Source organism: Lithobates pipiens, unplaced genomic scaffold, assembly GCF_037356315.1.
Source record: "Lithobates pipiens isolate NorthernLeopardFrog02 unplaced genomic scaffold, aLitPip1_a1.2 Scaffold_8, whole genome shotgun sequence".
Classification (NCBI taxonomy): Eukaryota; Metazoa; Chordata; class Amphibia; order Anura; family Ranidae; genus Lithobates; species Lithobates pipiens.
Window position 1 is genome coordinate 587,187,041 of NW_027507903.1, and position 17,643 is coordinate 587,204,683.

A 17,643-nucleotide genomic window follows, 5' to 3' on the forward strand; every position below is an offset into this window, starting at 1 on the left:
TATCTTGGCGGCTCTCGTGGCTCTCAGGTCCTCTCAGCGGCTCTCGGGTCCTCTTGGCGGCTCTTGGGTCCTCTCGCAGTCACAAGTGGAGCCGAGAGTAGCCGAGTCTACTCGACTCAGCTCACAGTCACGCTCAGTCCCTGTGTTATGTCCATCATAGGGCGGGACTGGGCGTGACTGTGAGCGAAGCCAAGCCGAGTACACTCGGCTGTGTATCCTAGGGGGCCTGCGGGGCCCATGAGCTTGAGCCCAGTCAAGCCCAATGGTAAGTCCAGCCCTGCTTATACCTCAGAAAAAGAAACCTAAGCATCATTCTGGAAAACTTCCTGCTTCTGAAGGATTTCTTCTGTTACTCTCAGACAAATAGGCCCAAGTGCAAAATTTGGTTCCTTTGCAAACCTTACACTCCTAAAATCTTCGAAGCCTGTGAGCAATGAGAAGATTTCTCCACTTCTCGAAGGAAGTAGGGAGAATTTTTTTACCAGGGATTAAAGCACCTCTGATGCATAGATAAAGGCAATAAGCTAGAATTTACATTTTTAATGCCACCTTGCTTTAAGTTGTAAAAATTGCCAACATCTTGACCAAAACTAACAGACCTCCATTCTGCTCAGGGATAACTCCTTTATCTTGGAGTCACTGCTATTGTTTCAGAAAAGGAAAGGTTTTAAAGTTTCTACTAAAACTTGTTCACAGTTCCCAAAGCCAAAGCATGCATACACCCTATCCTGGATCTAAAGGCATTCAATGCCTTCCAGGGCCAAATTCATGATGCATGTCTCTGTCGCTGTTGGTGCAACAAATTCATAAAGAAATACTGCCATATCGGAGATAAGGAAAGTGGAGGCAAAAAAGAACCGTTTTCTATGCTGGATAAACTGTGTCACGTGTGAAAGTATTACATTGCAGAAAAAATACTTCTGAGACAATTCTGCAACAGATTCATGCACACCTTACCAACATATACATGAATCTGTGCCAAGTAGCACCATTTCTGGCACTTACACCAGACAGAGTTTGTAATGAGTATCTACAACACTCTGTAGGTTTCACAAAGTGTCTTGTGGCTTACAGACCAAATTCCAACAGTTAATACAAAGCATTCAAACACTAGTATATGATCATATACAGTATATATTCAGACATTTCTTGTATTGACATGTGCTGACCTTGAAGGACTGGACGAAGGTCCACAGAAGGATGCGAATAGTATACCCCTGACGCAGAAGTTTAATGAGACGAGCCGCACGGAAAAGACGTAAAAAGCTGAGGTTGATAAAGTTATCCTATAAAGCATAAATGGGAGGGGACATAAAAAAAATACAGTGAAGACAGGAAGACATGATTTTATTTTCTTCTTCGGATCGAAATAAATAAATAAAATTATTATCAGAAAAGAACACTTCTGTAAATGCAGCAAACTACCATAATGTCCCTGCGTTTTCCCGCAAACCCCACGTCCTCCTGCAAGAGGTCAAATATATTGCAAATTAGGAGTGTAGACAGATAGGACAGAAGAGTGAAAACTCTTGCATCCAGTAAGAAAATTTGTAAGAACTGAAAGTCTTACTAGCAATAATTTTATTTATTTGTTTCATCTGTTCTTTTTAAAGAGAACCTGTCACTTTGTACTAGACATAATGCTGCCACGGAGGAAGGCAGGTAAAGGGAAGACACTGTGCTTTGTTTTCTCACTTATGAAGGTTTTGGAATCATTTTGAATAGTGAAAGTTGAAGTTACCACTGCAGTATTATCTGGTTTACCGATTGCTATGGCAATGCTAAGAGGATAACTTGAGGGAGATTTAGGAGTTCTGGCTTTTATGTGGTCCTTAGAAACTAGAGGGAAGGTCAAGGGACCTACAGACTAAAATTCTGAAATAGAAGGTTATGGAAGAAATGCTGTCTGCTTTAGAACTGATGTTTTTTAATGCTAAATCTCTCTGTGTTCCTCTCTCTCACTCTCTTTCCCTAAAGTATATCTAAACCCAAGAGCCAAATCTTAATATATTGCAGAATACTCGTCCTTAGATGTGGTGGTTGCATTCATTTTTTTCAGGCTGTTTTTCCCCCTTTATATTCACCTGCTGATCCTGCCACTAACACATTTAAAGGGCAATCCTAAGGTGAGGCTCACTCAATGTAATGTATGTATGGAGGAACAGCATTGTTAACCTAGGACATTAAGTGCCGGATGTGTTAGGTCTACTAAGCACCTCTTCCTTTCATCATTTCCTGTATAACAAAGACGATGTTGTGTAGTTCACAGAGCTAAACTGGATAGTGCTGATAACAATGCTTGAGATAGGCTGCAGAGTACACAGGACAGTACTGGATTTCTGTCAGGATCAACAGCTATTTTTTTGGAATTATTGAACAGATATAACAAAGCCCTTTCAATGGTATACTAAACAGACCAAAAGGGAGCAAATAAAATAAGTTTATTATTAGGGTTTACATACACTGTAATCACCACAGAATACCAGAATCAAATCACAGATCTAACCTTTTTCCAACATAATCTCCAGGAGTTTCTATGGCAATCTCCATACAAGATGGGGCTACAGCGGAGAAGTTCTCTAGTAAAAAAGTTAAATTCTTTTTTCGTGATATAGGCCCAGGGTTGCCATCTCATCTGTTTAAACCCGAACACATATGAATTACACAGGTTCTGAAACTAATTTAATGCAGATAAGGCACCAAGTGAGTTTAATTACCACCTTAATCAGCCACAGAACCTGTGTAATTCATACGTGTTTGGAATTTAAAGAGATGAGGTGGCAACCCTAGGTAGGCCTTATAGTGATTCACAATTATTAACCTCCACTGTAAAGCAGAGAGCTGTCTAAAGTTTAGGCCAAGATCATACCATGGATACTTTTATGATGGAATTGGTGTCTATGGCATGGCCTCTCTGAAAAACCAGCCCCCTCATACCTGCTGATTGCTTTCCTGACCACGTATGGCCCTCAGCTGTGAAATCAGCACACTAGTAGATGGTAGAAAGAGTGAAGCTTGTTACGGGAAAACTTTTTAAAATAGGTTGGATAAGCCATAAACAGAAAACAATATCAGATTTTATGTAATACATCAAAAGACAACAAAACCTTAATAACTGAGAAAAAGGCAATATGGTTTCCACACTTTACTTGATGGTGTTATGCATGTACCTAGTGACAGAGCCTCTTTAATTGACATAATTATTGAAGCAGACTTCACATTGAAACAGAAGGCCCTTGTATTAAACCAGGAAAAAGGCGCAGAGCGAAGGCCACGAGAGGGCCTCATTGCCTCCTTCATCCCAGCAATTATTTTGTAAAAGATTTGAGTTTTCCATTGAAGAACCAAGAATCAAACCAAATGCACTGTATTTGGAAACAAGCAGGCATTTTACAATAGGAGTGTACGGCACATGCAGAGCTCAGGTTCCTCCACTCCTCACACCAAATCTGTGCATTACGGTAACTGACAGAGTGGAGACAGGACACAGCACATCGTTTATGTGAGCCCTCTACACTCGCACATGGAACGGATCCCCGGAAGAAAAAAGAGATTCTACTAGTAGAAGCACATTCTTTTTAGCAGAGTTGCTGCAAAGAAACCCTCTTATAAGCATTTTCAGGCGCTCCTCTTTCTTGTGTTACATTACTCTTAAATGGTGAGGGATCCGTTGTATGTAAGTCCCAAAAAAAGCAGGTGCTTCTGGGGTCAGTGGAGGACTGATGAGGCCATCAACTAGAGTGAAAAATGCATGCAAATAAAATAAATTGCCACTAGGCCCTCAGAGATATATTCAAAGTGCGCGAGTGTGATAGGGAAGCAATTTAATAACCATCTACGGTGGCTTTTTCATCTACCATGGCTTTTTCATCTACCATGGCTTTTCCAGGGAAGGTTAAAGACTGTAGATTGGAAAGCCCCTAGTTATTAAATATGCCCATAGAGGGATCAAAAATTGTCCGGTTCAGCCATCTAAGGCCGTTCTTGTTCAATCTAATGATCGACTTCTCGCTAATGGGCTTGTTTGGAAATTTTGCTTTGATCAGCACAGACAGCCAATCAGCTGCAGTACTGATCACTGTAATCTGACAACAGAAGAGTCCTACTGTCAGAATACAATGACACAACGGGGAGGATTCTCACATCCACCTTAAATGTGCGGATGGGGGAATTGGTTCAGATTTTTCATTCAGCCCGCTGGCTGAACAAAATAAATAGCCATGTACAGCCAGCTTAACATTGCCACAGGTACATGGGCTACATGGAAAAACCTTCACTACATTTAACCGTATTGCTCTGCTATCTGTTGGGAAAAGAATATTAGCTATTTCTGCTTAATCTTCTATCTGGTTCTATCTCTGGCAAAAAAAAAAAAGCTAATGACCAGTGTTAAATTTGATGTCAAATTTTTATTTTGTTTTATTTATAGTCTTTTGACTAAAATGCCATTTTAGTTTTAGCCGATTTTAGTAATCTCAATTGTTTTAGTTTTAATCGGCTTAAATCTCCAGTACATTTTAGTCGACTAAAATCTCCAGTACATTTTAGTCGACTAAAATCTCCAGTACATTTTAGTTGACTAACATCATTTTAGTAGACTAAAATTTTATGGGTTTGGTTAAATTGTAATGCCTTATTAAGCATTTCTCTAGAATTTTCATACTCATATACTCCTGGAGTAGAAAATCTAATAACATGTTATTATTTATAGTATTAAGGTATGAACATGCACTACAGACACAGATTTAACTGTTGTGATATATAAATCATATATCACAACCAGTAGCAGCTGGTGTTTTTTTTATTTTGGGGGGCAGCAAACAACCACCCCCCATCCGGTTGGCTGGCGGCATCGCACCCCTCCGCTGTCAGTCAGTCGGTCGGGTTAGTGCTCCTACGGCTTCTATCGCATCTCCTCTCCTCTGCATCAAGGCGGCTTCCACCATGTGTCTCCTCCCTCTTCCTTCTAGGCGCCCAATAGGATCGATTATCATTTCAGCCAATTGGGTGATGGGCCTCAGGACCCTCTCCTTGATTGGCTGGGAGATGGATCAGTGTGGCAATAGCGAATCATCATTCGCTATTGTCACAAAACTGGGTGTGCCCAGAGCCCACCCTTTTTTGAAGTCTTTTAGAGTCTTTGGCTCTAATCATGTGGTCTGGCGCCATGCATGTAGATCAGGGAGCGGGACATGTGGCTAATGGATGGGCTGCCACTGATCACAACAGCTAAGGCTCAGTTTACACTACTGTGACCTGAAAGTTGTGCACCTTATGGTGTGACTTTCCCAGGCGACTTCTTGGCAATTTTCTGGCGACTTGAGTACTACTTTGATGCAACTTTGAAGTGTGGGGGGGGGGAGGGCTACACTGCAGGGAATGTCTGTGTAAGCTTCCTGTAATGTTGGATCCAAATCAGTATAGATGAGGATCTGACTTGGAGGCGACTTCCATTAAAGTCTATGGGTTGGATGGAAGTCGTCTTGAAGTAGTACAGGAACCTTTTCTAAAGTCGGAGCGATTTGTTACCCTAAAAAAAAAAAATGGTTCATGTTCCTTTTAAGCATGTTATACAGCACATGGCTTGTGCTGTATAATTTGGCCTCTTGTATCACCTGAAATACCTGGTTGATCCTGCGTGGTTCTGCCCTTCCCTCTGTAAAATGACCACTGTTTAATATGGCTCCTGAGCCCTGACACTGTGGTCAGTTTACCTGCCACTGTCATCTGCAGCGCTCCTCTGTCCTCCTCTCCCCCCTCCCTCCCTGCCTGTCAGCTAGTGACAGTGCCTGCCCCTCCCCTCCTGCTGCTGAAATTACTTTTACATTTTCATATAATCCTCTGTGGTTAATAATGTTAGGTGCCCCAGTGTCTGTGTTTTATTTAAAAAAAATGCTGTTCTTTACCTGATTTCAGAGTGTCGCTCAGCGCTCACATGACCGGCTGCCTCTCTCCTCTCCTCTGACTGACTGGAATTCTCAGCCCCTCCCGTTGTAGCTGTTAGATCGGGAGAGGCGGCAGGTCACATGAGCGCCTAGCGGCGCTCTGAAATCAGGCATAGAACGGCATTTTTTTTAAAATAAAACACAGACACTGGGGCACCTAACATTATTGACCACAGAGGATTATATGAAGATATCACAGTGGCTTAACAAATACTTTAAGACAGCTCTCATTGACTAACATGGGATTTTAGATTTCATGCGACTTGGGGTCTCAGAAGTTGGATTCCAAGTCGCTGCAGTGTGAACCAAGCTTAGTCTGTGTCTGTAGTGCATGTTCAAACCTTAATACCATCAATAACAACATGTTATTATATTTTTACTCTAGGAGTATATAATGAGTTTGGAAATTCTAGACAAATGCTTAAATAATGCATTAAAATTTAACTAAACCCATTAGATTTTAGTAGCCTAAAATGAATTTAGTCGACTCGAATGTACTAATTTTGATTTAGTTTCAGTCATAGTCTTTTGACTAAAATGCCATTTTAGTTTTAGTCATATTGTTTAGTCATCTGAATTGTTTTAGTTTTAATCATATTTTAGTTGACTAATATAGTGTTAATTTTGTCAAAGAAAATATTTTAGTCGATGGAACTAACACTGCTAATGATCATGTAAAATTTTAGTCTATCATAAATCCAAAGGCCATGTTAGTTTTTATGTATGCGTAGGACTATGCTGATGTAATTATGAGCACACAAAGAGTGTGTAGCTTGAGCAAAAAGAAGACCACCCAAGCAGTACATAATTATAGCAACCTGGAACTGGAGGTGGTACATTTTTAAAATGTAATCCAAACCATGCTTGGCTTTCTAATAAGATCAGCACTGCCTCTACAATGGCAGAAATTATTATTTGATCCCCTGCAGATTTTGTAAGTTTGCCCACTTACAAAGAAATTAAGGGTCTATCATTTTTATCATAGGTGTATTTTAAATGATAGAGACAGAATATCAACTAAGAACCAGAAAAACCCTTCATACAAATGTTATAAACTGAGTTGCAGTTCAGTGAGTAAAATAAGTATTCGATCCCCAAGCAAAACATGGCTTAGTACTTGGTGGAGAAACCCTTGTTGGCAAGCACAGAGGTAAGACATTTCTTGTTGTTCCTTACCAGGTTTGCACACATCTCAGGAGGGATTTTGGTCCACTCTTTACAGATCTTCTCTAAATCCTTAAGGTTTCTTGACTGTTGCTTGCCAACTCAAAGTTCCAGTTCACTCCATAAATTTTCTATAGGATTAAGGTCTATTGACTGGCTAGGCCACTCCATGACTTTAATGTGCTTCTTCTTGAACCACGCTTTTGTTGCCTTGGCGGTATGTTTCGGGCCATTTTCATGCTGGAAGACCCATCCATGACCCATCTTCTGTGTTCTGGCTGAGGCAAGAATGTTCTCATCCAAGATTTTATAATACATGGCCCGTCCATTTGCCCCTCAATGCGGCAAAATAGCCTGTACCTTTAGCAGAAAAACAGCTCTAAAGCATCATGTTTCCACCTCCATGCTTGACTATAAGGATGGTGTTCTTAGGGTCATAGTCAGCATTTTTCTTCCTCCAAACACGACGAGTCGAGTTAATGCCAAAGAGCTCAAATTTGGTCTCATCTGACCACAGCACTTTCTCCTAATCCTTCTCTGAATCATTTAGATGATTATTGGCAACTTCAGACGGGTCTCTACATGTGCCTTCTTGAGGAGGGGGACCTTGGGGGCACTGCAGGTTTTCAATCCATGGCTACGTATTGCGTTACCAATGGTTTGTTTGGTGACTGTGGTCCCAACTGCCTTGAGATCATTCACAAGCTCCTTCCGTGTAGTTCTGGGCTGATCCCTCACTTTTTTCATGATCATCCTTACCCCATGAGGTGAAATGTTGCATAGAGTTCAAGACCAAGGGCGATTGATGGTTTTTTTTTATATTTCTTCCATTTACAAATAATCGCTCCAACAGTTGTTTCCTTCTCACCAAGCTTCTTGCTGATGATCTTGTAGCCCATTGCAGCCTTGTGCAGGTCTAATATCTACAATCTTGTCCCTGAGGTTCCTTGGACAGCTCTTTGGTCTAGCCCATGATGGTGTGGTTTGAATGGAAGAAAGAGATTCCGTAGACAAGTGTCTTTTATACACATAACAAGTTGTCTTTAGGAGCACTTTCTTAAATTGACAGGACAAATCTGTGGACCACATACGCACATAGTGTAGCCAGTCTGTGGGAGCCCGAATTTTTTTGGCTGGTAGGGGATCAAATTCTCATTTTACTCACTGAGCTGCAACTCAATTTATAATATTTGTATTGTGTTTTTTTCTGGATTTTTGGTTGCTATTCTGTCTCTATCATTTAAAATACACCTATGATAAAAATGATAGACTCTTCATTTCTTTGTAAGTAGGCAAACTTACAAAATCTGCAGGAGACCAAATAATTATTTTCCCAACTGTATCTTTTTGTCAGACTTTGGCGTGGATCTACTAAAGGCAAATAGACTTGCACCCTGCAAGGGCGTTTGCTCCAGAGCTTAGTAAATGAGGGGGAGCTCTGCTAAATTTCCAATCATATGCAAGCAAACATGCTGTTTTTTTTATTTTCCTTTCAAGTGATTGGGTATTCCTTTCAAAGTGAAGCTTCACCTCATTTACTAAGCTCTGGAGGAAAGGTCCTTCCAAAGTGCACAGTCAACTTGCCTTTGGTAAATCCTCCCCATGGTCCACTCCTGCAATTTTTTTTTATAGCTTTGGACATAGTAGAGAAGAATTTAAGCCTCTGTTCCCTCACTGGGGTGATTTACCTTCACTCCCTGTCACAGTAATAATGTTCTATCTGGAACAGAAAGTGAAAAGAAATGAGCTAACAGTGACACAATAGCATTAACACATGTTTTAGTTGAGTGGGGAAATGTTAGAACCTCTATAAGCTTTTTTTGTTTGCTAAGTTGCCCAGTTCATTAGATGCCCCCCCTACTTTCTGTCTCATTTACAGTATTGTCACAATATTCTGATATTAAAGGATCTTTACTGTAAAGCGTGCTTGATATTTAATCAAAAAGGGTGAGAACACTGGCAGTACTCTGGTTTAGAGATTAGTACTTTGGCCAGACCCTAGCTTTGCCAAGCTCAATAATATTCCTGAACTGATATTATAAACAGGGTAAAAAGGACCACTTAACATTCACAAAGGGTACAGCAACCCTTATAGTATTTATTAGAGCTGCAAAAATGCCAGTTCAGGCCTGGTTTGGAGTTTGTATGTTTTGCCATGCTTTTGTGGGATTCTACCACAAAACACTTCCACATAAACTCACTGTGTGTTTGCCAAACTGTGGTAAGGGACATTCGATTCTATGCTCCATTGGGATAGGTGCTGATGTGAATGGGTCATTGTTCTTCTTTAAATTCTGCAGAATATATTGCTGCTATAAAATTGAATAAAGTTTATAATAGTTCTGGCTTAGTGGTAGTTGTGGCCATGGTTAGAGGTACCCCAGAAGCTGCCTGGTGTTTGGCTGGGACAGTGCAACATGCATAGCAAGAGGCAGAATCAAAATCCTTAAAGGGGTGGAAAGGTTCATGCATGCAGAATTCAGTAATCAGACTGCAAGGGATTTCAGGAGGAAGAAGGGAGGAAAGGAGAGTTGAGAATGTTGGTACTGGCAGAAAAAAAAAGAGAGGCTGGGCTTAAAGAGAAGATTATTGAAATTGGGGCTGTACACCCCTCAATAATACCTACTGCTACTATAGTGTGTCTACTATCCACTAATATCAAGGCAGCCTCTTTGCTGGCTAGTTAATATTTTAAAACTGAAGAAAACGTATTGTGTATGAATTTGTATGAAAACAGGGTCACTCTTTCCCACATTTCATTGGCTTTATATTGAACCAAATGGGTTCAAATGATGTGCATGATTAAGATGTGGCCTTAATTACATGTCTTGGGGCAGTAAATAAACTTTTGAGATCATACTGATCTTGTTCTTTCTAAATATGCTACTAAAAATTCTATTTTACCAAATGGGAAAAGGCCTGGCTGTGCTACTTTCATTTAAACAGGGGTACAAAAAATGCTTTAGTAACTTGAACGGGCATTACAGTACACCACAGGTAACATATCTACAAATGTGATGCTTTTTGTGGCTTGCTTTACAACAGGGATATGCAATTAGCGGACCTCCAGCTGTTGCAGATATACAAGTCCCATGAGGCATAGCAAGACTCTGACAGTTACAAGCATGACACTCAGGGGCATGATGGGACTTGTAGTTTTGCAACAGCTGGAGGTCCACTAATTGCATATCCCTGCTTTACAATATCAAATTTGCTAGCATGATTACTTATACATGGTAAAAAATCTAGCTAAATGAGGGTAACACAAGGTAACTGCTTTTACGTTTTTTTAACTAGCAAAGCCTCTTTAATGCTCCCCTCTTATCCTGGGTTCACTTTGTTACTCAGGATCCAAATTCAGTGGCTTCGGTGCTAAACAACACGCTAGATTCCCCTTATGTTGAACTATTTTGTGCTCTGTGCTGTCCTAAGTATTCCTGACCACTGCATTCTGTGTGTTATACAATATGTTAAATACACCTGAGAACTGCATTCTGTACAGTCATGTACATTACATACTTCATGCTCTGACCATAATATTCATTGGGGTGGATTTAATAAAGACTGCGCACTTTGGAAGTGCAGCTGTGCTCATTTTCCCCAGAGCTTAATGAATGTAGTGAAGCTCTGCTCATTTCCATCATCCAATCAAGTGCAACCAAAATTTTTTTTTTTCCTTCCATCTGATTGAGTATTATTTACAAAGTAAAGTTTTATCACATTCACTAAGCTCTGGGGAAAATGAGTGCAACTGCACTTCCAAAGTGCACAGTCTATTTATCGTTAGTAAATCCACAATCCACCCCAACGCCTTAACAATTGCTGGTTGCAGAAGACCCAAACTATTTTAAAACAGAGTTCCACCCAAAAAGTGGAACTTCCGCTTTAAGCACTCCTCGCCTCCTGACATGCCACATTTGGTATGTAAATTTTTTGGGTGTAGGGGGTGGGAGGAGTGTGTACCCTTTTTTTTCATGGGACTTCCTGTCCCACTTCCTGTGTTCTAACTTTGAAACACCTAGGCGACTCCTCCTCTCGCCCTAGGCGGCCCTTCCCTGCCAGCACTCTTCTGGGACACAACTCAGGTCCCAGAAGATAGGCTGGCCAATAGGAGAGCACAGCGCGACTCGTTCATGTGCAGTGCACGGCCGGCCGTGAAGCCGTAAGCTGTCACAGCCGGGTGCCCACAGTTACCCCCCCCCCCCTCCTGCCTGTCAGCTCTGTCCACTCCACGATCCTCCCCTCTTGCTGTAAAAATTACAGTGTTTTCCTAATATACTTCCCCGTTCTATAACATAAAGCTCCTCAGTGGATGTCTTTTATAAAAATATGCTGTACAATACCTTATTTCAGAGAACGGCTCGCCGTCCACATGACTGTCTGCTGGTCTCCTCCTCTGCTCGCCCCAGCTGACGTCAGCAGGGGATACCCAGCACTTCCCCCTGCGGCTATCAGATCAGGAGAGGAGACCAGCGGACAGTCAAGTGAGCGCCGAGCAGTGCTCTGAAATAAGGAATTATACAGCATATTTTTATAAATGGCATCTTCTGGGGAGCTTAATGTTATATAACAGAGGGAACTATAATAGGAAAAAAAAATTGGCTTAACACTTTAAAGCATATTTTGTGAGTGCAAGAACTTTGTCATGTATGTGTAGTGTATGCAGGCAGTCGCCGGTTACAAACAAGATTCTGTAGGTTTGTTCTTAAGTTGAATTTGTATATAAGTTGGAACAGGTACATTGTTTAGCCGTAACTCCAGCCCAAAAAAATATTTTAAAGTATTGGATAGCATAGGGAAGGGTTAGCACCCCCTGTAATGTTTGTTTTGCTGTCTGTGCCCCTGTTCAGAAGATTTCAGCTCACTTTCTGTTCCTGTGACAATTGGATTTTGGAAATTTTGGGTTGCTGAAGGAAGGATTGGTGATAAAGCTTCAGTGGAGACAGCTTTTTCCCCGTGATAACTCTAATGCCGCTTACACATGATCAGACTTTCCGATGGGAAATGTTGGATGTGAGCTTGTTGGCTGAAAGTCCGACCGTGTGTATGCTCCATTGAACATTTGTTGTCGGACTTTCCGCCAACAAATGTTGGCTAGCAGGTTCTCAAATTTTCCACCAACAAAACTTTGTTGTCAGACTTTCCGATCGTGTGTACACAAGTCCGTCGCACAAAAGTTCATGTATGCTCAGAATTAAGTATGAGGCGGAAGCGCACGGTCTTGTAAAACTTCGTTCGTAATGGAGATATCACATGACTATAGAACTTCCTTTTTCTCGGCTGGCCGTACGTCTTGTACATCACTACGTTCGTAATTGTTGGCCAACATTTGTGTGACCGTGTGTATGCAAGACAAGTTGGAGCCAACAACCTTCAAACAAAATTCCATGGCTTTGTTGTCGGAAAGTGCGATCGTGTGTATGGGGCATTACAGGCGTGAATATCTCTTCCTCGGGGGAGATTTCCTCTCACTTCCTGTTGTCTCCCTCCGTTTGTAAGTAGGAATTGTATGTAAGTCAGATGTATGTAACTCAGGGACTGCCTGTACATCAAGTTGGCTCAGGTTTGCAGAGCAGCCACGTGAACTGTATTATTGCTCTTGTCAGGACCCAAGTGTTTCACAAATCCAGCAATGTCCCTGCTTCAGTGGCCAATAAAGGCACACAGTGGGATGGTGGGGGAAATTGCCCTCTGAGGGATGAGTTTTAGTACCAAAACTAGGGTAATCAAGCAGTTAGTAACAAAGTGATATCAGCATAATAGGGAAGTAAAGAAGAGACATCTATGACTACTAATGGTAACAGCAGCAATCTTGTATTGTCTGCCCCTAGGCTTTGACTTAGGTGGACCAGTCATGCGTGGCCAGATATAAATAATTTAATCATTCCACATCCCCGCTAAACACCTATCATGAAAAAAATCTGTGATCTATCCTTGCTGGCCTGCTTCTGACAATGCTAGTTGCTTGTCTATGTCTGCCGGCATTACTTTTGAGGTGCAGACCAAGAACAAGCATACAGCAGACGAGAAGAAGTCTGAACTTCTCTTTGTCATATTTGTTCCAGGTCATTGAACGTATTGTAAAAAAAAAGTAAAACATCGGCATGACAGCCAGGCATTTAGCATTATCAGAAGAAGTCCGCATTCGGGAGTAACCTACATATTTCTCTCTTGACAAGTTTTCTCCTAAGGAGAGAAAAAAATAAAAGTTCCTAAAAACCACATAAGTGGGCAGATAATGCTATTGCCTGGTTGGAAAGCAAATGCCAAATGCCATTCAAAAGACTGGATGAGACTTTCTTTACATTTGCGTGTGTCAACTCTTCTAAGCAGCATGTTTATGGGCATCTCTTGGATTTAAAATAAAAAAAAATGTAGAAAATCAGATCTATAGTCTACAGATGGCAAATAGGCCGAGTGATATGCCGAGTGAAGGTTTCTGAAGTGTCATTAGTAAGAGCAGACTGACATGTAACTGGTGGAAGCAGTGGCATGTCATGTACTGAATGCCGCTGTAGTAAAGCTTCAAGGATTAATGCCTGGTATTAGGAATACACTAGATTTTTTTGGAAGACGAGTCAGGAGTGAGGGATGGGGTGGATTGGAGTGCACAGCCTCTGACATGCAGTAGCTAATGTTTATGCATTAGGTCATAAATTACAAACCAACCGGGTTCTGCGATGCAGTTGTAGATGGAAGAGGTTGCGGCAGGAAATTGTGCGTGGGGTTGGGGGTGAGGGTTGTTAGGTATATGGGGGAGGTGGGGTGTAGTTGGCATGAAGTCACAGACCAGTTTCATGGATGGACACATGAGATTCATAGTGCATTTTGATTGGATGAGTTATTTTTTGCCGGGGGCCAAAATATCAGAGGGATAGAGAGAGACATGAAAAAGACAAGACAGAGATAAACTGATCATTATAGGAGAGAAGGAGCCCCACTAAGCACTGTACCACCCAATAGGAGCACCGGATTGTCTATAGTACCACCCATTCACAGTACTGTACCACCCTCGAAGAGCATTGATTCATCCAATCACAGGGCTGTACCACTCATGTGGAGCGCTCAACCATTCACCCCCATATCACCCACCCAGAGCATTTCTCCTCCTATACAATCACACATTTTCATCCACCAACATCACACGCTAAACAAAGGCAGGATATATCCTAGCAGAGCAGAACATTATCCACATTCACGTTTTAGCACTGCATTATTTATACACGCATTTCAGCACGGTACTGCAGCTCAGAACTGCATTATTCACATACATATTCTAGCACACAATTGCACCAAAATGTTGGCACAGAGCTGCAATATTAATACTCCAGTGCAGCACTGCATATAGATACATACACTAGCATATCATCACATTAATCACCAACACTCTGGCACAGCACAGCATTGTTTACATACATGTATTATCACAGCACTGCATTCATTACCAGTACTCTAGCACAGCACTGCATTATTTATATACACATTTCAAAACAGCACTTCATTATTTGCGCACACATCCCAGCACAGCACTGCAATATTCACAAGTACTTCAGCACAGCAGAAAATTTTTCACGCATATTCAAGCATACTCCAACACGGCACTACATTACTTACCCATACTTCAGCACTGCATTATTTACACACACATTCAATTATTCATCCAGCAGTGCACTGCAATATTCAATTATTCATCCAGCAGTGCACAGTTATTCATCCAGCAGTGCACTGCAATATTCAGTTATTCATCCAGCAGTGCACTGTAATATTCAGTTACTCATCCAGCAGTACACTGCAATATTCAGTTACTCATCCAACAGCGTACTGCAATATTCAGTTATTCACCCAGCAAATAACTGTGATATTCAGATATTTATCCAGCAGTGCACTACAATATTCAGTTACTCATCCAGCAGTGCATTGTGATATTCAGTTTAGTTATTTATCTAACACTGCGCTGCAATATTCAGTTACTCATCCAACAGTGCACTGCAATATTCATCTACTCATCCAGCAGTGCACTGTGAAATTCAGTTGTTCATCTAGCATTGCGCTGCAATATTCAGTTACTCATCCAACAGTGCACTGCAATATTCATTTACTCATCCAGCAGTGCACTGCAATATTCAGTTTCTCATCCAGCATCCAACTGTGATATTCATTTATTCATCTAGCACTGCGCTGTAATATTAATCTAGCAGTGCACTGCAATATTGTGTTATTCCTCCAGCACTGTAATATTCAGTTATTCGTGGAGCCTGAGCACTGCACTATATAGGTTAGCAGAGCACTGCATTTTTCACATATCCATCCCATACAGCAATATTACACGCAGTACACATTCTTTAAAAGCACTGCATTATCTACATATACTGCACTGGATTATTCACAGCTTCCAGCAGAACTCCACGTAGTTTCCAGTGGACTGCATTATTTACATTAATTCCAGCAGAGCAGATTTTTGTAGATTACTAGCACAACCCTGCACTGTTCTCACAGGGTCTAAAATAACACTAAAAGTAAACATAACACAGTAAAATGGGATGTAACCGCATACCCTCATGTATTGTCACACAGATGATCATAGCATTCAAACATTGCATTCTTGTAACATACTCAAGGGAATTTATAAAAGTGGGAGTAGCCAGAATCTGAAGCAGTTGTGAATAACAACCAATCCACTTTTCTGTTTCATTTTTAAACTTTAAGGCCTTTTACACTTGTGTTTGAGGGGCAGTAAAAACACAACGCTGAGATGCAGTTTTACCAGCTGGACGACTCTTGGCTGTCCCTCTCAGCGGCCAACAACCTGCCCATACTGTGGAAGGTGTTACCTGGATGAAGATACAGTAAGCCCTTGTACACACAGTCGGACATTCCGATGGACAATGTCCGATAGGACCGTGTTGTCGGATAATCCGACAGTGTGTGGGCTCCATCGGACTGTTTCCTTCGGAGTATCCGATGGACCAAGTTTTCCAGTTGGGCTATAAAATTTTCCGACAACATGATCCGATCGGACTTTGTCCGATCATGTGTAGAGAATTCCGATCGGACAAAGTGCCACGCATGCTCAGATCAAATTCCTAGACCAAAGCTATTGGCTACTAGCCTGAACGTAGTCCCGTCCCAACTAAATAACGTCATCACGATAAGTGCGATCGGATTTTCTGACAACTTTGTCCGACTGTGTGTATGCAACAGTTTTGGACAAAATCCGACGGATTTGGTTGTCGGAATGTCCGACCGTGTGTACAAGGGCTTAGACAACCAGGTAGTGGAGTGAGTTAGAGCCGTGGTGACTTGCAGCCCAGTGAGCTCAGCAGTACCTATCGTTCTTGGCATGAACATCCCAAAAGACTTGGACGTACCCCACTTTCTGGCCAAGTTTGGGCATACAGGCCAGTGTGTGTAAGGCTGTGGTCTACAAGCTGTACAGTCTGCCCCAACAAGATTCGGGCCTATGAAGCCTACCAGAGGGCAGCGAGAAAGCAGCCTGAGCAGGTGGGTGTTGTCAGTATGCCCCTTCAAGCAAAAGATACTCCTGGCACCCCTCCAAGAGGTCCCTTACCATCAGGGCTTACCATAAACTGCAAGGGACCATGGTAATGTGGAGCCCCGCAAAGACCTAGTGACACGGCGGGTTCCGCCTGGGATGCTGCTGCCTGCCCTGTGTCTGGTTGCCTGCACTTTCTCCAAGGTCCACAAAGTGAAGGTGTTGGTTCGGTTTATGAATCTGGGGATCTCCCAGATCCCACTCTCTAACCATACCACCATTGCATGCCTTTACAAGGTGCCCCACCACTGCATCTCTGAGTCCCAGCCAGGGGTGGAAGATGTCTGAGCCCCATTACAGGCATCTATGATCTCCCTAAAGGAGAGGAGCCGCAATACAAATTAGTCCTGGAAAGGAATGGCCAGCTATTCCAGTAGTATCCCTAACCCAAACAGCGGCTACTTCATCAACTACTGCAGGAGCACATACTGGTCTTTGCTACCAGCCCTGAGGACTATGGTTGCATAGAGGCCATTGACCAGCCGATTCATACGGGGGACACTCCACACATTCAGGAGTGATACCGTAATTTTTTTCTTTACTCTTAATCTGGCAAGCAGCTATTAGCAAGTTCCAGAGGGATCAAGATCTTTATCATACCCCTGGGACTATTCAAATTTAATCGCATGCCCTTCAGACTGAGCAATGCCCCAGTACGTTCCAACACTTAATAGAGAGATGCTCGGGATATTAAAATTTTAAGAGTGTGCCCTCTGCTCCCCGGCCTGTCCACAGTCCAGGCAGTACAGAATTGGCACCCCCCCCAAGACTATCACTGAGTTGTGCTCTTTCCTAGGGCTGGTAGAATACTATTGGTGGTTCATCACAAATCACCACCCCTCTCACCCAGCTACTGAGCGGCCCTACCACCCAAAAGAAAGGGGGGCTATCACCCTCAATCCAGTCTCAGTTGTAAGAACCCCAACAACAAAAGCTAAAACCTACTTTTAAACCTCTACTAGCATATGCGGATTGCTTGAA

General features: G+C 42.1%; 1 protein-coding gene across 8 annotated transcripts in view; it reads right to left on the reverse strand.

The window, feature by feature from the left end:
* CACNA1A (calcium voltage-gated channel subunit alpha1 A) overlaps nucleotides 1-17,643 on the reverse strand; it is a 407,588-nt gene that overhangs the window by 127,705 nt on the left and 262,240 nt on the right. For all 8 annotated transcript variants that reach the window (XM_077470422.1, XM_077470419.1, XM_077470424.1 and 5 more), the window contains exon 31: nucleotides 1,170-1,286. In XM_077470422.1, the coding sequence (XP_077326548.1) occupies nucleotides 1,170-1,286 (117 nt within the window). The remainder of the gene's footprint in view (nucleotides 1-1,169; nucleotides 1,287-17,643) is intronic.